The sequence below is a fragment of the Podarcis erhardii genome, assembly GCF_964252035.2.
Source record: "Podarcis erhardii genome assembly, chromosome: 1".
NCBI lineage: Eukaryota > Metazoa > Chordata > Lepidosauria > Squamata > Lacertidae > Podarcis > Podarcis erhardii.
The window spans coordinates 44,882,153-44,904,085 of record NC_138497.1 but is presented as its reverse complement, the minus strand read 5'-3'; the positions used below and the strand labels follow the sequence as shown (position 1 = coordinate 44,904,085).

Here is a 21,933-nt window from a genome sequence, read left to right as displayed (position 1 = left end):
AATGTGTAGATCTCTTCAGGTCTCTGGAGTTTGCTTGTCTCCATGTACTGAAAATGCTTGGTTACAGCCTGTATGAATAAACAGTAGTTAGGGTAATTGCTGTTGAGAGAGGCCAGTTCTCTCCCCATCTGCAAAAAATAATATACAAATAAGTACAAATTCCTGGTTCTACCTTGTCCTTGACAAGAAGCAGCAGCTATAAGGAAGCCTCTGGAAATTATTCATAAATAATAATGGCTCTCTCAACAGCAGTTTGTTTTTTAAAAAATGTGGTCACACATTTTTAACCTTATCCACTTTCACAGAGTCATAAATCTATATGGAACTGCAATGGTTGTGTCGTCCAACCTGTTTCCTGTTGCTGCAGGAAACCTGCTATTACAGGCCCACATCCCTGATAGTTTGGCCCTGTGTCTCCCTGGCATTGAGCTTTTCTTAGAAACATATGGAAATATTGTGTTTCATCTTTTTCTTCTTATTTAATTATTTCCTAATTACATGAAGCAAGGAGAAGCCTTATTGTGCCAGAATCACCCGAAATCAGGGGAAATCCGTCGTAAGACTCGTTTGCTTCAAGAACGGTGGGAGACACTGAAATGTGCTGTTGCTGCTCGTGGAAAGATGCTCGAAGACATTAGAGATTTCCTGGAATTTCTGCAGAAAGTGGACCATGTAGAGGCTTGGATCAGAGACAAGGTCAATGAATTTTACTGGCTAGTTGCAAACTAGTCATTATGTGACTCTTCTGTAGACTATTATTACCATTTTCATATGTTTATAGCTAATGACCGCTCCCCGCATAAAACGGGGGGCACCCTTTGCATGGACGCGCACAGCCCCTGGATCTTGAGCGGCTCCATCAACACAGGCTTGGCTTCGCCTTCGCTCACGTGGGATACCTGCAGGTTTCCGCCTACCTCAGTCAGTTGCCTGGGGGAAGCATTGCCAAGGAGACCAGGCCAGGTAGGGGAGGGACAACCTGCCCACACAATAGAGGGAGGATCTTACCTGGGAATCCTCACTTGGTTCCAGAGCTTCTCCCTACCCTACCTACCCTACCCACCCTCAGTTAATGTCTTATTTTCCAGGTTAACTTTTCTTCACAGGTTTTGCAGGTTAACTTTTCTTCACAGGTATGCAGGTGCTGCTACGTCAAGGTCGCTGTTAAAGGGCCGGAAAGGAATTCCCCTGCATTGGCAGGTTTTGCCTTTCCCATAGCAAAACGTCACAACTTTGGCGGTATTAGGCCTTGGGCAGAATCCTTTAGTCCATCTTCCTCTTTGCGGCGGCGATACCAGGGTTCCCCGTTAAAGGGGTTTCTGAAGGGAGGCTTTGACCGTACGCCGAGAAGTCGTCATTGCTCTTCCCTGCGGCGGCGGCGTAACGGTGGCGGCTATCTCTGCTTGAACATATGTTCTCCAGAGCCGGCCCATCCCCACCCACACACACTGGATAACCCTGATGCTCCCTAGGTCCCCGGCTGGGGACTGGGGAGGGAGAACGCCCAATGCCTGAACCAAGGTCTACCCACATTTGAAATTTAATAAAGTTGTGGCCAATTTAATCCCATAGCACGTTGTCTTGAGTCGTTATTCCACATGACGGGGGGGCGCTTGGGATCTGGGGGACTCCGCCTGTCCACGCAACAAGTTTTCTGTAGTTGCAAAGCCTACAGAAGAGTCACATAGTTTCATTTATTTTTGAACATTTCTCTGCAGTGTTCCCACAGCAAATGCATAAAGTATGTTTAGCATCCAGATCAAACATGCACATGCATTTTTAAACACATTCTGGCCTGTTTCACACATAACCTAAACCATGGTTTATGTAACCTAACTGTCCAACCCAGCAGACTAATGGTTTGTTTTCTGCCAACAAACCATGATTGAAGCCATTGTTTGTTCTTGGCCTGTTTTAACCATGGTTTGGTGTTGCATCTGAACCCAACAACCTTGCTTAATCATGGTTTCTTTGGCTACCTCACAGTAGATCATCATCAAGGCATGAGTCAAGAGAAAATGGAAAACAAGCCAGACTTTGGAAGAACAAGCCATGGCTTCTTTGCTCATGCATTAAACAACTCGTGATTTGCTAAACAGACCATGGGTTTAGTGTTGTGTGTCTATACAGTGTTTTATGACAGACCTCTTCTCCCAGGAATTTGGCCTTTCCTGCAACATAAAACTATGTTTGCTATATTTCAAAAGTGCAAAATGCACACATTTGAACATTCAGAATGATGGTCATCATGAAGATATGGGAAATCTCTTTAACAAATCAAAAAGTATCCGTTTTGAGGTGGTTTCCATTTTCCTTCTCTAAAGAGCTGTCATGTGAATTTTCTGATGGATATGGAGCTTTTTGCCAGCTACTTACAGGAGCATGCTGGAAATTCATTTGTGTTATGGGAAATGGCACCTCTTCTTATAAGTACAGCGCATGCATGGAAATCCTTAGGCACAAAGCTTTAATCACAGATAACTGTGACTTAGACTTCTATTGTTTTGGCTTCATAAACCCAATGCCTTTTTGAGACAGTGGGGATTCAGTTGTCCTCCTTTGTATTAGCATCTGTATCAAACACCAGGTTCTGTTAATACCTTTACCAGAGCAGAATGTAACACAGCAGATGTTACCTGATACTGTAAAAAGCATATTGCCACTCTCAGAATGGGAATGACTTATAGGGGACAGAGTGGGAAAACACCCAGGTGACAGGTGATGGATTTTGATACTCTGGACCTGCATTGTGCATGAGATATTAATGGAATGCCCATTTTACTCTTTTTCTTTTCCCAGGAAGTCATGATTAATATTGGTGATGTGGGAAATGACTATGAACACTGTCTGCAGCTGATGAAAAAGCTGAATGAGTTCCGAGGAGCATCAGGGGTAAGAGATACATTTCCAGATTCACCTTCCACAGCTGGATAACATCTAACTTTTCAGTGAGCTATTCAGACCTATTTGGCTGCTGCAAGTGTGAGTTAATACAATCCTAGATTGGTCGGCCTAGCTCTTATGTCTACCTGTTTTAGGTTGCATCCACCTTATTTGCCAAAAAGACCATTAGGCATAGGTCAGTTTCTCTTACAACATAAGTCAGCTATCCTGTAATGAGAAGCAATCTCCAAAGTTATGGGCCTAGCATATGTTTGCTAAAATTTTAAACTGAATGTAAACTATATGTGAAAATCCGACTGCACATTTTCTACAAGAAAATGAAAATGTGATTCTAAGTATCCAGCCAGACACTCATGTTTAGTTGTATGGTGGAACACTGAGCATTTGGCTGGAATTTTGGCATTAAGTTGCAGTCCCGTTACATTCAGTATTTGGGGCTAACAAGGAATTAAATCCTTTCCTGCTCTGCAAGAAACTGTATGACCAGCAAGAGTTCAAAGTGAGATATATGCCCAAACCAGGCAAATATGGACTTCCTAGCTATGTTTGATACTTATGGGAAGTCCTACCATTTGTGCAGCAAAACTACTTGTTGCACCAACATTACAACAGTATTTCTCACAGCAAAGGCATAAAGTATGTATGACATTACAACCATGTACATGCATTGCATTTTTAAAAATAATCACATACATGAATCTGGGGGCCCTGGCCAGATCAGGCTTCCAAGATGCATGCAGTCTGAATGCTTACAGATGTCAGGATATCACCCACACTTCACGTTTGCCAAGAGAAACGCTGGTCATAACAAAGTTAGAGATGTCTTGTAACTGATGAGCCAATACCAGGTTATGTGTTATACACATCAGGTTTAGCAATCAAGTTCACCATGGCAAAACTCTTTCTTATTTCTAAATATTGTATACCGTTCCTTTATACATTTAATTGCTTGAATATAATATAATTAATGTAATATAATGTGAGCCTGGCAAGATCAGCTTTCAAAACAATGCAAGCCATTAGGAAAATATAGTAACACTTTGAGCAAAGGCAGCATGACATGACAGCTGCTTGTTTCATCTTTCTCTGCCGTGACCTCTCAGTTTCTTCAACTCTGGTGCTGAGTCATCATGACCGAGTTGACTTATAGCTCCCCGAGGCTTTGCTAACTTTGGCACTGAACTAAGTTGAGCACTTGTGGCCAGTTGCTGTGTGGTGATAGTGGCCCGTTAGCTGCCACTTTCAGTTTTCTATGTGTGGCCATCTTTCAGTCATAAACAGAGTTCACAACCCCAGTGCATGGCATCAATTTTGACAGAAACAGAAAGTTTGGGAAGAGCCTCAGTTTGCTAGCAAGCGGGGTTTGGAAACGAACGGAACAATATGAAGCTGGATTATGTTTGGTGGGGCTTCCCTTCTTTTCATCTTCACTCAGAGTTCTTCCTGTTTTCCAAGCATCTTTGTACTATGGGCCTCTCTCACCTAATGGCAGAAGGAAAATCTGTATTGTGTCTATAACAACCCTTAGAAAGCTGGGATCTTGACAAACTTAAGTTTCCTTCTACAGTGCTTCCCTCTTCCCCAAAAATATTGGCGTGAAAATACATCTGGCAGTTCTGGGCAGTATGCCAGAACTGTCCCATTTCAACTGCAGGAAATCAGCAGAGCTAGACCAGGCAAGGCTAAACATTTCTTGGTCCCTTATGCCTTCGACAGAAACCTGTTGGCTATAGCAGAACAATAAAATCCATGACACTCAGTGATAAAATAATGCAGGGATGAGGATGGAGATCATTTTTGCTTTATGTCATAATTAGAACAAGGCAACCCGACTTTTATTATTTATTTATTTATTTATTTATTTATTTATTTATTTATTTATTCATTCGTTCATTCATTCATGGCTCACCTTTTACATGCATCTCATAGTGACTTGCCAGAGTTAAAAAAAATGTTCAATACAGTACAAGGGGAAAACAACTAAATATAACTTTTAAAACTATACAAAATTAACACTTAAGGCAAAGACCTTTCATTCCAGCTGGAAAAGCTTGTCAAAACAAAAATGGCTCCCAATAGCTTCCGGAAAGTACAGTAGTAGGTTCTGCATAGTAAGGTGGTTCTCAGCTTGGATTCTGTTGCTGATGTCCACTTAACATATCAGAGTTTTTCTATATGTGTAGATGCAGAGTATTAATGGACATATAAGACATCTTCCTGAAACACAATACAAGTGATGTCTGCAAGGTCAAATGTGGCTGCCATCCCTCTACACCATCTTTCCCACCTCCTGCACTGTTGGCTGCCATCACCACCCTTTCCAATCTCCAGCTGCTACTTGTTAGCACTTATCCTACAATAGATATTATTATTTTGCTCATTTGATACTTGCTTAGCTGTGGAGTCTAAAATGTGAGCCTACCCTAGAATGAATAGTGAATAGTGGTATGTATGTATTGCAGTGCACAAGGAATCAATACTTCTTTAACTGATCCCTACCCACCCCCAAGGCTCTGCTAAACCCATGATTAATGTTTCCTTGCTCCTTGTGTGAGTTTACTGTACTTACTGCAAAGTTGAAAATTTGAGTACCGCAACGGAACAGTTTGGCCTTCGAAACTATGTACTTTTCAGAACTGGTTATTGATCATGATCCAGGAAAAGGTTCGTCACAATGTAATCTGTGTTTGATGTGTTGTAAGCAAATATTTTCATTTCCAGTGTGCATTGAAACAGACAGGAGGTGGTGGTTTCTGAAGAATGTTATTCATGGAGATGATCTGATTTGTTTTTCACTGTGAAGCGATAATAGCTATGTAGAAAAGAGTGGGCACTAACTAGTCCTACAGCCCTCCTCTTGAAGTGGTTTTACAGGGCTCAAAACTACACGGCCTAATCTAAAATAGGAAAAAAAAATGTTGCCTGTCTGCTGTGCAATTTGAATTGAGTTGGTTTCTTCCATGTTATGGCAATGCTGCTAGGTCCCTCCTTTGCACCTTTGGGCCAAAGAAGACATAACACCATTCACATATTTAGCAACCACATACATGTTTTGTTTAGAGCAAATTGCAGGCATTGGGGGCCAATTGAGATCAGGGCTCCCGTAGGAGACGTCAACCCCTCGCTGTGATCCTTATCTGGATGACCATTCTCTACTTCTTCCTGTGCTTGCTGTTTGCAATGGTCCCAATGGGAATTTCCATTACAAAATAAATGGCAGTAATGTGGGGGGGGGGCATCAAAATAGGATTATAGCAGGACTCAAAGGGTTAAGGCCTCCCAGCCCTCTGCTGCGATCTTGATTGCCAGTGCCCCCATCTGCTGTTTATGCTAAAACGAACCAGACACCATTCATACAGTGACTAATGATGTTATGTCTAGTTTGTCCCTTTTGTCAAGGGTCACATTCATTCAGCAATGTGAGCAGAACAGCAGAGGTTGTATTACTGAGATACTCTGGCAGAATTACATAACTTTTACTTAATAACTGTTTATACATAAGCTGGCTGTTTCTCTTCGGTGTTGGTCATGTAGGGAGTGACAGTGGATGATGCCCACATCAAAGCCATCAATGTCCTTGCTGTGAGGCTGGAGAGGGAGAATAAGGAAGAGATGAAAACAATATACCAGCGCCGAAAGCAGCTGAATGAGAGGTGTGTGTGTGTGAATCTATAATGATGTCCACATGGGGGATGAACAGGACTATCAAAACTGAACAGCTTTAGGGCCCAAGAGGAATTGGTAGTGCCACCTGCAATGATTTAAAAAGAGATAAGACTGATCTTAGCATACATGTATTTTCACCATTTCTCACTATCCTAACCATACTCTCATAGAATCATGGACAGGTGGTGTTAGAACAAATGTGATGTTCAATTGGGCAAGTTCCTCTGTCCAAAGATTTCATTTTTTCCACAGGAATTGTATTGAGTTTTCAGCTTTTAGCAAAGGGAAGGGGGAATGCAAGAAAATAAAGCTGTGGCGCGAACTACAAGATGTATGCCAAAGGAAAAGTCAACCATCATTCTTAAACCCAGGTTTATTCCATAGGATAAACGATCTTCAGTTGTCATCAGTGCCCACTGTCATACCTATTAACTCCCAAGTGGTGAGGCTTCCTTTATGACAACATTTCCAAAGCTGTCTATGCTATGCTTTGAGCACAACCCATAATGTCTTGCTAATTGACCTTGGCAGCCAATTAGCATGCTGGTGCCAGTGGTGTCAGTACTAGGTCAGACTAGTCTCTAGGCCAGTACCTCCAAGCTTGACAGAGAGATATGTGGTGAACAACAAAAGGCCAATAAAATTATGAGTGGATATCAATGAGCATGATATCTTCCTAGCCAGTTACAGGTAGGTAGCCATGTTGGTCTGCCATAGTCAAAACAAAATAATTTTTTAAAAATCCTTCCAGTAGTACCTTAGAGACCAACTAAGTTTGTTATTGGTATCAGCTTTCGTGTGCATGCACACGAAAGCTCATACCAATAACAAACTTAGTTGGTCTCTAAGGTGCTACTGGAAGGAATTTTTTATTTTTTTGTTTTATCTTCCTAGCCATGTACTGTACTTTTTCAAGCTGTTTCTAAGACAGCTCCTTTCTGCATCTGGCAGGTTTCCAGCCATGACCTAAGATAACCCACAGAGCAACTTGGGATTCATGAATGCAACTTAAGTTTACCTTGCAGCTTGGAGAAACAAAAAAAAATCCCATAGAGAAGTTCTAACAGGCTATAACTTTGCAGAATAAAGCTATTAAAATGTATTTTCTTATGGCTAAAATTAGAAACTTCTGTCTTAGAACAACTAAACTTAGGCCACCAGGCCACCCGTACCAAGAAAAGTTATAATCATGACAACTTTCATTTAATTAATAACTCCACATGTATTCTTCAACTTTTCTCTTAACCACTTTTTACATATCTTCATTTCCAATTGTTTAAACATCTACCTAAGCAAAGCAGGGCAGTGGCTGAGAGGTCTCATAAACCAAAGTGCAGGTTTTGAAAGCAGCTTCTGACTCCCATCTTTGAACAGTGTGATCTGCTCCAATAAAATGAATTTTTTGAATAATAGGTGGAACAGTTTCCATGGTGATCTCAAATCATATAGAAGGAAGTTGGAAGCAGCTCTGGAGGTCCATAGCTTGATCAGAGAAATGGACGATATCACTGAAAGAATAAGTGAAAAGGTGATTTGTTTGTTATCAAGTTTCCATTCCTATTAATCCCCTTAGTGAGTTCCCTAAAGTGATTGAAATTCCAGTGACCCAAATAAACTTAGAAATGCAGGGGTGGCATTTTCTTATAGGCAGGGGCGCCGACTTATAAAAAATATTGGGGGGGGCGGGGGCCCATACCGACTTATAAAAAATATTGGGGGGGCCCAAGACCTCCAAACCGCTGCTGCTGGGGGAACGAAAGGGGCGAGCCCCGGGCTGCCCCGACCTTAAGTGAACCTGTGAGGGCCCGCCCTTTGCGGCAGCCGATTGGCTGCCGCCGTGGGCGGTGAATGAGCTAGGGGGAATCCCCGCTTCTCCCCTCAGGCCCCATGGAGTCGGCGCCTATGCTTATAGGAATACGTGCAAAAAAGAGAGCTGGTATGTCATCAAGCAGTCCCAGCTATTGCAGTATTTCTCTGCTTTGTGATTAGGGTTACCCACAAAGTAGCAAAATAGCCTATTCTCTAGAGAGATGTTGTCATAAGTAGGTTCAGTATAAGCTGAACTTGTTCCGTAAACTTTACAGTGTATATAAAATGATCCAAAATTATTATTATTGTTGTTATTATATGTTTATTTGTACCCTGCCTTTTTCCCCGAGAGAACTCAAGGCAGGTAAAAAGTGTCAACTTCTTCCTGCAATATGGTAGGCACCAATGATGGTTTATTTCCATTGTTTATGAATAACCGGCCTTTTTTACACTGGTGTTTGCAAACCATTGATGCTAGCTTTTTATGGACGCCCATGCTATGAAGTGCATATTCCATGACGTCTTATAATACTTTTTGTTTTGCTGCTTTTTCTTTAAACCAGTTTGAGATTCTGAATGAAAATGGTTTAGAAATGAAAGAAGTTGAAGGTGCTTAAAAGAACTGAGCTGTGATCTTTTCTTTCCTTTCCTTTCCTTCCCCTACCCCCACCCCACAAATGTCTTGTTTCCTTAAGAGTGCACTGATACAAACACTGGACTATGGGAAAGATTTGGAAAGTGTAGAAAACTTAATTCGAAAACATGAAGAAATGGAGAGGGAAACTGGTGTCATTCAATCCAAGATAGAGGTAAAAAATAAAGTTAATATCCTGAAATGCGAATGGTAAATACTGTATGGACACATCCATTGACATTTGTCCTGCAGACAATTTTGAGCTAATGCAGTAATCATGTCGCATCAGTTTACAATGGATCATGGTGTTGTAAAGAGGATCGGGGGGGGGGGGGGCTAGTTTTGCCATATTATGTTCCCAATAGTTTACTTTGTGGTCTTACATGGATGGTTTCATTACTAAGATTATTTTTCTTGTCTTTCTTTGTGTATTATATTTTGTGAACAGAAAAGTAGGGCATAAATGTCCTAAATCAAAAGTTGTTTGTTTTTTTTAGAAGGGACCATTATACAGTGTGCTTATGGTTCTTTCAGGCTCTGGAGCTAGAATCCTTTCCACTTTGCAAGAGGAATCCATCTTCCATAACCGACAAACTGACTATGAAGCAAAAGGAAATGAAAGACAATTGGCTACGACTTCAAGGCCAGACCAAGCAAAGGTAAAAATACTTAGAACATGGCCACCTCCATCCTGTATACATTGTTATCCCAAGAATGGAGAACCTCCAGTCCAGGGGCCAAATGTGGCCCTCTAGAACTCTGTCTGGCCCTTGGGACTCTCCCTAGGCCATACTTCTTACCAGTTTGAGTTGTACTCTTAAATGTTTTTTTTCCCCTGTCTAGAATGTGTCCTTGGACTTTTCATAATGCTGCTTCTTTGTCTGGTGGTGGTATTGTTTGTTTGTTTGTTTGTTTGTTTGTTTGTTTGTTTGTTTGTTTGTTTAATATACCACAATATCTAAAATAAAAGCAATAAACCAATATAGAAACTTGCCTACTGTACAAAGATAGAATTCTGCTCCATCCCACTGCTGGCATATAGCCTCCACTTAGGGTGGTATCCAGGTTCCAGATTCAGGAAAAAATTGAGTACCACTCTAGCCCTGCTACCATGAGTACCATAATATGTCTACACCACAAATGATGTTAGGGGCAGAACTTGGATGGAATGTACACGAGTTGAGTTGCATTTAGGTATGTGTAATGTGCTTTCATATTTCCTTGTTTGTGTGTGTGAATGTCGCTAAAGGAGAAAGTGTAATTTTATAGGTAACGGATATGCAAGGCTCTTCACACATGGCAAAATATATGTTTTCCTTGCTGCCTTGAGTTCAGTTTGCAAGCCTTCTATTTTCACTGAACCTGACTCTATTCCAGCAAAGATATGCTTAGGAATTGTTTCCATGCAAGAAGTACTGCTGGGAAATGCTACAGGTAGGTCCAATCAGAACTGCTATTAGATTGTTCTTTGTGTGACAGGGGTGAGAAATTGGCAGCCTCTTACCAGTTGCAGAAGTTTAATTCTGAAACGAAGGAACTCCTGGACTGGATTCAAGAGGTCAAAGGTCGAATGGAGGCTGGTGGTCTTCCTAGAAGTCTAGCTGAAGCAGAAAGTATGATCGAAGAACATCAGGAAAGAAAGGCAAGTATGAATCACATCAGCTGGCTATAGGCATCCTGATCATGGATTCCATTGCCTCATTCAGGATCAAGCTACATAGTATATTTAGCACATAGCATCTACATATTGTGCCTTTTTCTTACTCAGAAGCAAGCACAAGGAACCATTCTGAATAGGTACTGTGGGGAGGGGAGATCACTTAGGTACTTATAACACAGCAGTTTGACTTCACCCTCAGAGGCACACTGTCTCTTGAGACAGATGAATGCCAGCAACAGTATTAAAACTTCTGTCATTTACTGCAAACTTTTCAACGACAACAACAATATATTGACTTGGAGAGGGACCAACTCTATGCTCGGGCTAGAGAATGGATCATTTGTTCTCTATATTTATTAGCTCTCACAGTTTCCTGTGCAGTTTCAGTGACAACTCAAAGACTAATGACTTTCCATATAAATATTAGTATTGGAAGGTACTCTGCAGAGCCTGTTTTTGTCCCCAAGGACCTATAATTCTGGATAGCTGTATTTCTGCATGAACATTTGACATCAATCTACCCAACATCTTTTTAGGAAGAAATTGAAGCACGAGGGGAAAGGTTTGGGGCGCTCAGCAGCTACGGTCAAACCCTTGCCAACTCCGGTCATTATGCAACCCCTGAGATCCACCATTCCCTCACTGGACTTCAACAGGCCTTGACTGAAATGATCCAGATCTGGCAAGAAAAGAATCTGAAACTGCTTCAAGCCATGGATTTGCAGGTAGGTGGACAAATGGTCTGAGACAGCCAACCAAGACCAGAGCAAGCGCTGTGAGGAAACATCTGTCAGTAGCTGTTTCTGGTTGATAGATGGAGAAAGTGGTAGCCTTAGAATTATGGGCTCAAAGGGGAAGAAGGAAAGAATGCACTTAAAGAACTGCAATATGTTGCTGCTTTTGTCTTGGTTCAGTGAACGAAAAATGAATGAATGTCAGTTAGAGTCTTCTTTTTCTAATCTTAGTTTCCCCCATTTCTGCATGGTTGTTGTTTTAAAGTCCACATGAAAATTCATATACATTTTTGTTTAGGCTTCTCTTAATATACACATTTTTGAATGCCTTTCCTCTCAAATATAATTCACTTTTGCATACAATTTTCACCAATGCACATATTTTTGTGTACATTTTCTCCAAATGTATACATGTGCACATGTTGTTGTTGTTGGAGAATGGTGTTGCAAAATCCAGAAAAGTGCAAAATTGTTTTTTGATTCGTTTATTATCCAAAGTGCAAGCAAATTAAGTAGGTTTGCATTAAAATGTGAATGGGTGCAATTCTCCCACATCCCTACACTAAACTTCTCTTCAGCTCAAACTGAAACCATCAGTTAACTTTGATAAATCCTCCTGTTTCAATTTTGGGCAGTGTGTGTCTGTGTGTTTCCCTAAAATGCATAAAACAAAGATATTTTGCCAGGCTTGATTTATATTTATATTATTTATATTTATATTTATATTTATATTTATATTTATTATTTATATGGCTTGATTTATAAATGAGCATAGCTGGAACTCATCTTGGTCTAATAGTCGTGTTTATGCCCTTTCACATGGAAGCTATTTTCTCTATTCATAGATAGGTAGAAAATGGCTTCTGTTTCTCACTGAGGAAACCATAGCACAAAGCATCCATTGAGGAGCACTCTTTCATTCATTAGTGGCTTACTTAGATAATTGACAGAGAACTTGAATTGCATGTAGAAAGTCCCTGGCATCTCCAGCTAAATGATAAGGTATCAGGAGATGTGAGAGACCTCTTCCTAAGATCCTGGAGAGCAGCTGCCAGTCAGAGTAGACATTACTGGATTCAGCAGATGTATCCTCTGGCATAAGACTACTTCCTAATTCTTGGTGCAAGGGGTGGGGTGGAAATCCAGTCACCACTGGATATAGTAATGACTCTGAATCCTAGAACTGTCTGCTGTGCTGCTTTTTAATATTAGCAATGACTTGGATGCTTATAAGTAATGTTAGATCTTCCACCGGTACCTATCCTAAGCATATTTTCTTGCAAGTAAGCCCCATTGTATTTTGTGCTGTCTTGATTTTATTGGGAAAGACCTCACCATCTTTCTCTCTCTCTCGCACAGACATTCTTAGGTTGTGTGGAGCAGAATGAAAGCTGGCTTAGCAGCAAAGAGGCCTTCTTAGCAAACAAAGACTTGGGGGTAAGAAAAATGAGCTGTATGTTTTCTATTTTCAACTAGAGGGAGAAGACGTTGGCACAGAGTAGAAAGTGTAAAAACCCTCCTTTAAATAAAATCACCCTTAGGAAATCTTACTTTTAGCTTTTTTGTGCCAAATGCACACGGGATTCCTTACCTATTGTCTCCTGCTACCATTGGCTTTATTTAGTAGTTTCCTATTCCTCACTCTCTCCTCTTTAACACCGTCCTCCAGTCTGCCTTTTCTTTCTAATGCACATGTATTAGGGCAGCCTCTGAAAACACTGATGAATTTCAAAGCCACATAGTCAACCAGAGCTTTTGATGATACCCCCATATTCTGTGGTCTTGCATTCAACAAGCAAAACTATCCTGACCCACTGGAAAGTTTAGATCAATGGACATTTGAATCCTGAAATAAAAGCATCCCCCAGTTTAGACAGTGGACCCTAAGCTCAGTGGAAGAACAATTGCTTTGTATGCAGAAGGTGCCAAGTCCCACCCCGGGTATATCCAGTTAAATCTACTGACACTGACTAGATGAGGTGAGGTGAACCCTTGGTCCTCCAGAAGTTGCTGAACTACAACTCCCGTCAACTTCACCAAGCATGTCCAATGGCTGGACTGATACAAGGTTGTTTCCTATGTTACTTAGATAATTTTTGCCATCCTCTTCAGGATTCGGTATCCAGTGTGGAGAGCCTGCATCAAAAACACATGCAGTTTGAAAAGGCCCTGGAAACCCAGCTGGAGAAGATTGACATGATGGCCTCACGTGCCCAGCAACTGAGGGACAGCCAGCATTATGACTCCGAGAACATCATGAACAAGTGCCAAGCAGTTCTCAGGAGGTAGCACCTAACCATTTCTTCCCGTGGTGTCTGTAAAATCTCTCCTAGCAAGAGTAGAGAATCTCAGGCTCAGAGGAACCACTGTGGCCCTCCAGCCTTCTCTCTCTGGCCCCGGACTGCACTCACCAGCCCCTTTGAGTGCTTCTTCTCAGTGGGAGTGTGGCCTTGAATTGTGCTGATGCTTCTTGCCTACCAGAATGGATGATGGAAAGTGTGTTACATCTGTTGCTCTGCTCATGTTTGCCTCTAGTGCCCCCTGCTATTTGCACGTGTCCCCTGGAAGGTTCCCCATGGGGGAATATGACTGTCTGTCTGAAAACGGCTGTACGCCCCAAACAGAGACCCATCTTTTAAACCATATCTTGATTACCTACCACTCATCCTATGGTATTCCAGTTCTTCAGAAGTTCTTTCAGATAAAAGTGCACTTACTCAGCTACCAGTGCCCCACTTTGGGAAATGTACATAATATTTACAGATGTTCATAGCGCTAGGAATGTCTGGGAATATGTGCTTCAGATGTGCTCATTTTTGGATGCTACTCTGTTAGTGACCTTCCTGCCTCGTTGCCAGCCCTGTTCAGTTCTATGGTTCTTTGATTCTAGTGAGATTATCTGTTCCAAAAGTTAAGCATATATTTTGAACTCGTTTTGGAAGTAGATCATGAGAAAGTTCAGTTAACCACCCGTGCCATCTTATCACCAACAATGTTTCTTCTTCTTCTTAGAAAGGAGAGGCTTCTGGAAGTTGCTTTAGCTCGCAGACGTCTGCTGGAGCAGTCATGGCTACTACAAAAATTTCTACGGGATTCCTTTGAGGTATAATCTATTTTATTTGCCGAGACTAACTTAAGCCATGATGTGAGATCCAATTAGCATTGTTTGATATGAAGCAATGTGTGTAGATGCTGGGAGAAAGAAAATGGAGCAAGTCATGGAACACCTTGGAGTGAGAATGGCACCTCATGGGCTCTGCAAATATGAACTGGATTTAAAGCCTTCCTGCAGGTGTCGGTGATACTCTGTGAAGTGTAGATAACAAGTGAGATAATTCACCCCTTATGGAAACTTACAAATGCATTGCATACAAATGATGCCAGGATCAATCCCTTGCATCTCCAGAGGGTTTGATCCTGGAGAGACCACTGTCTGAAACTCCAGAGAGCCACTACCAGAATGAATGCCTGAATGGAGATCTGTCCATGAGAGTAGGGGCCTTGTTACTGATTGGGAACCCGCTTGTGTGGACAGAGCCCTTTCTCTGACAGTTGTAACTCTGGGAACTCCTTCCAGGCATTTGGTGTATATGTAGACGGAGAAGGCTGGAGCCTGCCATCAAACATTTCCACACATTAATCAGTTACAATACCTGGAGGAAAGCAGATAGAGGAATAGTTCTGAAAGAACTCTGGGGGATCTCTTAACTGTATGTCATCCTGGGTATTAATGCTGGAGTGTGACCTACAACATTTTCTTTGTGAGTCTCCTTTTCCTAAGGGTGCTTCCAGGCAACTTGTTATTGAGCAGTCACTCTCATTGGTTTGCAAGGAAGCCAGATGACATTGTGTCCAAAGCCAGTGTCATCCCACATCTTCCCCTCTACTGCATTCTCCCTTATCGCAAAAAAATCTGCTGTTTGGAGGAAGCTCACTTGTTATGCAAGAGCTCCAAATCAGCTTCTGCTGTGCAACCTGAATTTGCTGGTCTGTGACTGAGCCCCACCCAGTAAATACCGTCAGCCTGGAAGTGCCCAAAGTGGGAAGTGTGATGGAGGAACAGAAGACACTGCCAGCCTTGTTTGCTTGTTTCACTTCCTTGTTGTTTCTCCCCCAAGGTGGCTGCCTGGATGAATGAAAAAAACAGCATTGCTCTGGATGAGAGCTGGAGAGATCCAAGCAACCTTCAAGCCAAATTGCAAAAGCAGCAGACTTTCCAGGCGGAGATTGTGGCCAACAGAAGCCACCTAGATAGTATCAAAGCTGTAAGTGTGAAGAGGGGCTGCCAGAGAAGTCTGGTTCACCAAAGGAATGCTTGGCCATCAGAAATAAAATCACTTGAGCTTAATTATGAGTCCCAAGGAAGATGAGATTGCTTGAAACTGTTCCAGTTACAGATAGGTAGCCGTGTTGGTCTGCCATAGTCAAAACAAAAAAATTCCTTCCAGTAGCACCTTAAAGACCAACTAAGTCAGTTCTTGGTATGAGCTTTCGTGTGCATGCACACTTCTTCAGATACACTGAAACAGAAGGTCTGGAAACTTCTGTTTCAGTGTATCTGAAGAAGTGTGCATGCACACGAAAGCTCATACCAAGAACTGACTTAGTTGGTCTTTAAGGTGCTACTGGAAGGAATTTTTTTGTCTTGAAACTGTTGATACTTAAGGATGTAGTTCAGAAAGATGTTGCCCAATTCAGAAAGATGAGCCAACAAGAGAAAAGACTTTGATTTTTTTTATTTGCAGGAAGGAGAGAAAATGATCCAGGAGGGTCATTGTGCCTCTGATGCCATCCAGTCCAGGCTGCAGGAAATAGATGAGCTTTGGGATGAGTTGCTGCAAAACTGCCATGAAAAGAGAAGGAAGATGCAGGATGCCTACAAGGTGAAGCAAAACACTGAGAGGGAAGTGACAATAGAGGAAGGGTGGTGTAGCTGTGGACTTCCAGGTATTCCTGGACTACAACACCCAACATCTCTAACCCTTGGCCATGTTGACAAGGCTGATGGGAGGTGCAGTTCATTGCCACCTGGAGGACCACACATTCCTCACCTTTGCTTGGTTGACAGGTTGCCAATTTAAAAGTCAAGGTTAGCCAGAGGAAGGATTTGCCATCAGTATAGATAATCTGAACATAATTCAGTCACAAGGAAGATAGGGTCTCTTGAACGTGCTGATATTGAAGAATTTGGTTCAGAAAGGTGTTCCCAAGTTCAGAAGGATGAGCCAACAGAAGACGGCTTTGATTTTCTTTATTTGCCAGGAGGAGAGATGAAAGAATTACTTAACAAATGTGTGGTGTCTATGCTTGCACTCGTAAAAGGGCTCTGACCAATCCTCGTTTGGTCTCTTCCCCCCGCGCTTCTAAATGTCTGTTTACATCTGGGTTCTTTCCTCTGGATTCAGGCCTTACGTTTCCTACGCACTGTGGATGATGTGGAGAAATGGCTGGAAGATCTAGAAAATGAGATGAAAGCCCCAGAAGGCAGCAATAATTTACTGGTTCTGAATGATCTCCTAAAGAAGCAGGAGGAATTGGAAGAAAGCTTTGTCAGCTATAGAGACCAGGTGCAAGGCCTTATCAATGCAGTGCAAGAATTTCAACAAGAGAAGCATTTTCTGGCAGATGAGATAGAAGAGAGGGTTGACCATGTGGTGCACAGGTGCCTGAATAGTTTTTCATTTTTCCTTTCCTTCTCTCTGTGTTCTTTCTCCTTTCTATTGTCACTTTTTTCTGTTGTCACCCTCCGCTTTCCATCTCTTTATTATTATTGCAATCCTCGTCTTGGCACTTAAGTTTATTATCCCATAATCTTCCTTGTACGTCTCAGACCTTCTGGCAACTCCTGCAGCCAAGTTGGTGCCAAACATATTGCTCAGCTTTCTTTTGCACCACATCAGCAAAGCTGGGGTAGTCTTGTCACCTGGGCAGCCCAGGACCTCCACACACACTGCCCAGGCTTGTCCCCCAGGGAGGTCACTTCACTGCTGCTAACACAGTGGCTTGACTTCACCCCTGGAGGCACACTCCATTGTCTCTTGAGATAGACGGATGCCAACAGCCTTCCTTAACACTGAAGTTGAGGCTTCATTTTGACTCTCCAGGTACAAAAGCCTTAGGGAGCCACTCCAAGAGAGGCGGGGGGTTTTGGAGGCCAGCAGACTTCAGTACCAATTCATCCAGGAAGTCAGTGAGGAGTTGACCTGGATTCATGAGAAACTTTCCCTGGCATCCTCCAGAGACTACGGCCAATCCCTTACAACTGTTCAGAGCTTACAAGAGAAGCACCAGGTAAGGTTCTATAGTAAGGGAAGGGAATATTGGAAATAGAGAGAATGGAGTTTCTCTGTCACTGTTCCTTAACCGTATCTTTTTGCTAAAGTATCACTGCCAAGCATGTTTGCCGCCTCCCGCCCCCCCCCTCTTGTACTTCAGCGAGGTGCATTTGTTATGAACACTTCTATTTCACTTTAAAAGAGACAAGAAACGAATAGCTCCTTCTTATGGAGGGAGGGCCTTTGACAAAATTCTTCTACTTCATTCTTTGAGCACTTTGGAATCTCTTTAAGAGTGTTGGTGGATGCATGGTTTTGACCTTACCTTATGTAAAAGAGAAAACGTCTTCATTTTCAAAATATGCTTTATTTTGTTGTACCTATCAGAATTTAGAAAATGAGATTAGCAGCCACAACGCCTTAACTAAAGCGGTGATCAGCACTGGGCAGAAGCTGGTGAAGGGAGGCCACGCTGCCTCACGGGATATTATGGAACAGGTGAAAGAACTGGAAGTTTCCTTGGACAACCTGAAGGGTGAGGCTCAGGAGAGAAGAAAGAGACTCATGCAATCTTACGAAGCTCAGCATTTCCTCACTGAGGTAAGATAGGACTGGGATCTCATGTTCCGGTTTGATACCTTTTAAAGGATTGAAAGTTTTCTGATAGCTTGGTTGATAAATTATTAGAGCTTGAAGCATAATTAAAACATGGAAGCCATTACCTTCCTAGATTTTAATGTTCTGCCTGTTCTAATAATTTGTATTTTATTTTATTGTTGGTTGGTTGCTTGAAACAGGGTGAGTCGATATGAAATTCTTGTAAAGAAATGCCCGTTTGCCATTTCCCTGACTTAAATCAACTCCATGTTTCTATTAGTCATTGGATAGATGGGATATGTGTCCCAATATCATACCTGTCCTTTCTCCTCCCCTGCAAGTTTCAGACAAGCAATTTAAATCGGGGCTGCGGCCTGGGATGAGAGTCAATGTATCCTCCTATCTCCCAACGGCAGATTTAATCCAAATCCATCGTTTTCATAGTTGCTTTATATTGCTTTTCAATTTTTTTATGTTGCTGTACACCGCCCTGATTTTTTTCGAGAGGGTAGTACAGTGGTACCTCGGTTTATGACCTTAATCCATTCCGGAAGTCTGTTCTTAAACTAAGGTTACCAGATTTTTTTCAATGAATCCGGGGACACATTGTTTGCTATGTACATGTGAATGCTGAGAAAACTAAATCTGGGGACTGTCTCCAGGAAACGGGGACATCTGGTAACCTTATCTTAAACCAAAACCATTCTTAAACCAAGGCGTACTTTCCCTAATGAGGCCTCCCACCGCCAGTGCCCTTCCACTATTCGGATTTAGTTCTTAGACCAAGGTAAAGTTCGCAAACCGGGACACTACTTCCGGTTTTGCAGAGTTTGTAAAACGAATCGTTCGTAAACAGGACTGTTCTTAAACCGATGTGCCACTGTATATAAATTCTTTTATCAGTCAATCAATCAATCAGCCTACTGACACTCCACGGCCTTTAATGAAAGAAAAAGACATTGGGAGAGCCAGTCATGGATCTCTCATTTCAGAGAACAGAGATTTCTAACAGAATTCTCAGCACCCTAACCAGACTATAATCCCAAGGATTCTTTGGGGAATGCCATGATTATTTATGTGGAATAAATCTAATATAATTTAGTATTTATCAGATACCCCTCTGCCTCTTCAGGCTATAGCCTTGACATCAAACTAGGCATGCCTAAATGTGTCATTAGAAACTGCATCAGGGTTTTTAAAATGCTTAAATAGGCCACGGGCGAGATTTTTATCAGGACTTTAGTGCACAGGGAGAAGCAGTTTAAACTTTTCCTCCCCAGCTGCAGTCGCAATGAAAATTGTCCGTGTTCTGCAAATGGCACTGATGGGAACTTTTTCCCTAAAGTTGATAAAAGTGCTGTGGGGCGGGGGTGGGTTTTTGTCAGTGGTGCAACAGGGAGCAAACAGTTAAATCATATTTCCCAAAGTGCTATGATTCTGCTGAAAATTTCCCCATGTCTGGAATTATTAGTAAAGAAGCAAGTAACACAGGGCTCGTCCACAGCTAGTCCCTTGCCCTAGAAACCAAGAGGTTTTCTGCTAGTCCTGTGCTTTAAATGCATGGGTTTTCTATTTGCCCTGCTGCTTTCCCTGAGAAAACTGCTCTTTACCACTGAATTGGAGCAAACATCTTTCCATGGAAAAACCTTTCAACCTTTGCTGCGATTCAGCAGTAAAGAACAGTTTTCCCGTGGGAAAGTGACGGAACAAGCGGAGGTGTGCACAAGCCCATAGTTTCTAACGATGCATTTAATGCCACATCTCATTTAGCCCTTAGTGACTTATGTCACTGTTAAATATAGATTTGTTTCAGTGGGTTGTAGGCCAGGGCCTGTTTCTCATTCAAGTTTGATCACCATTGCATTTCTTTTAAGCTTTTAGAAGTGGAATCCTGGGTGGCAGAGAGAGGACTACTCCTGGAAACCCCCGATTATGGGAGGAATGAAGAAACGACTCAGGCACTGCTCCGAAAAGTGGAGGCTGCCAAGCTGGACCTGGAAGGATTCAAGCCCAGAATGGAGAAGCTGAGGGAAACAGGAATGCACCTCTCAACAAGCGACAACCCAGAGAGGTAGGCGAGTCAAACTGGTTACCGATCTTCTTCAGACATGACTTCAGAGAGTTAACACACACGTAAATGCATACTGACTACGTGAATGACGTGTAAGGCTGTCTCTCTTTGCAAATTGCAAAACTATAGAAGCGGGCTAGTAGCTCATTAGGCTGAGCCGGCTCTTTGTTCTGGGTGGTAGATCTCAAATGAGCCATGGAGTTCTCCCTCCCACAACAGATACGCACATTTGTTTGCATGTGCTGGTCAGCTGTTCCTATTTAACTGAATGGAAGCCGATGTGCGGAGAGCATTTCTGTGCATAAATCAGAATGCACACACAAGCAGCTTTGAATCACAGTACATGAATCTTTTTATACTGGTTTTATGACTATTATTATAGTGCCTGTGTTCCCTGTATTCCTTTTGAAAGACCCATAACTTAATTGTTTTTTTCTCTCCCCCCCCCCTATAAAACGCAGCAATTATGAGCCACACTGCATCAGACAATTGTTCTATCTCAGTTGTCTTAAAATGCACAGACAATGGCTTTTAAAATAAACAAACAAACAAACAAACAAACAATAATAAATTTTATGGCATATGACCATCTTTTGTAGATTATTAATTCATGCAATACAGTCCATGCTGTCTCTCCTGTATCATTGCTTTCCAAACAGTTCTTTGGGGACTTTTTATTCTTCAATAAGTTGTTTTTTTCAATATGCCGTGTTAATGATCATACTCTAGCAACCTTTTAAGGGAGGTTGGGGCGCATCCCTGATATCAGATTGCCTGAACTCACCAATAAATTTATTTTGATTTGCAAAATACTCCTTTTGACCTGTGTTGAATGAGTTAGATGGCCCATTTTCCATGAGCAGGATGCCATCACAGAAACAGAAAAGGTGGCTTTTTTTCTTTTGTATACAATGGTCTTTCAGCATACATAAAATACAAAGGATTTCAACCAAAATGAATGCACCTGCACTCATTCTGCAAATCAATAATCTGCCTGGGAGCTAGGCATTTATGCTACTGATACAGACAATGCATGTTTCACTTTGATGTATTAATAAGCTTCAGATCAAGACTGATACTTTCACTAGTAGTGACAGGGGCTGTGCTGGTGAAAGGTGCAGGATACAGTAATTGTGACGTGAATCAGTACAGTTTTTTCCCCCTCTAAGGCTGTTAACTTTCCCCCCCTAACAGCTCCACTATCCTTCCCAAGCTTCAGGGTGTTCTTGAAGAGTATCTCTCTCTCCTGCAGAGAGCAGAAAGCCAAATAAAAGCTCTGCAGGAGCAATATCAACTGCATCAGTTTGAGAGGGAGACGCAGTTGGTGGATGCCTGGCTTTCGAAAAAGCAGAGCACGGCTGAATCAGATAACTACGGTCAGGATTTGGAGGATGTTGAGGTAAAACAGATTTTATCTCTTGCCAAGCAGGAAGACCTTAGTCATTTTATAGCTGCAGACATCACTGTGTCATTGAAATACATTTTAGAGATTGACATAGCTCCATAGAGAGCTCTGGATGGCATATGCTGGTCACTCTCAAAAACTGCCCTAGCCATGTCTTTTCAGAAGTAAGTCCTATTGA

The 21,933-nt window shown here is 42.0% G+C and overlaps 2 protein-coding genes across 3 annotated transcripts in view; one reads left to right on the top strand and one right to left on the bottom strand.

Moving 5' to 3' along the window:
• The window catches only part of LOC309340994 (cytosolic phospholipase A2 delta-like), a 272,520-nt gene that overhangs the window by 139,981 nt on the left and 110,606 nt on the right, over positions 1 to 21,933 (bottom strand). The window lies entirely within an intron of this gene.
• Positions 1 to 21,933, top strand: part of SPTBN5 (spectrin beta, non-erythrocytic 5) — a 118,159-nt gene that overhangs the window by 77,820 nt on the left and 18,406 nt on the right. The window contains exons 38-55 of one of the 2 annotated variants that reach the window (XM_081857311.1): positions 505 to 696; positions 2,800 to 2,892; positions 6,439 to 6,557; positions 7,984 to 8,098; positions 9,075 to 9,188; positions 9,548 to 9,672; positions 10,493 to 10,655; positions 11,210 to 11,398; positions 12,767 to 12,844; positions 13,520 to 13,692; positions 14,420 to 14,510; positions 15,526 to 15,672; positions 16,153 to 16,290; positions 16,813 to 17,069; positions 17,512 to 17,698; positions 18,070 to 18,282; positions 20,154 to 20,350; positions 21,545 to 21,749. In XM_081857311.1, the coding sequence (XP_081713437.1) occupies positions 505 to 696; positions 2,800 to 2,892; positions 6,439 to 6,557; positions 7,984 to 8,098; positions 9,075 to 9,188; positions 9,548 to 9,672; positions 10,493 to 10,655; positions 11,210 to 11,398; positions 12,767 to 12,844; positions 13,520 to 13,692; positions 14,420 to 14,510; positions 15,526 to 15,672; positions 16,153 to 16,290; positions 16,813 to 17,069; positions 17,512 to 17,698; positions 18,070 to 18,282; positions 20,154 to 20,350; positions 21,545 to 21,749 (2,796 nt within the window). Of the gene's footprint in view, positions 1 to 504; positions 697 to 2,799; positions 2,893 to 6,438; positions 6,558 to 7,983; positions 8,099 to 9,074; positions 9,189 to 9,547; positions 9,673 to 10,492; positions 10,660 to 11,209; positions 11,399 to 12,766; positions 12,845 to 13,519; positions 13,693 to 14,419; positions 14,511 to 15,525; positions 15,673 to 16,152; positions 16,291 to 16,812; positions 17,070 to 17,511; positions 17,699 to 18,069; positions 18,283 to 20,153; positions 20,351 to 21,544; positions 21,750 to 21,933 lie in introns of both variants that reach the window. The other variant, XM_081857312.1, reaches the window with a different exon arrangement.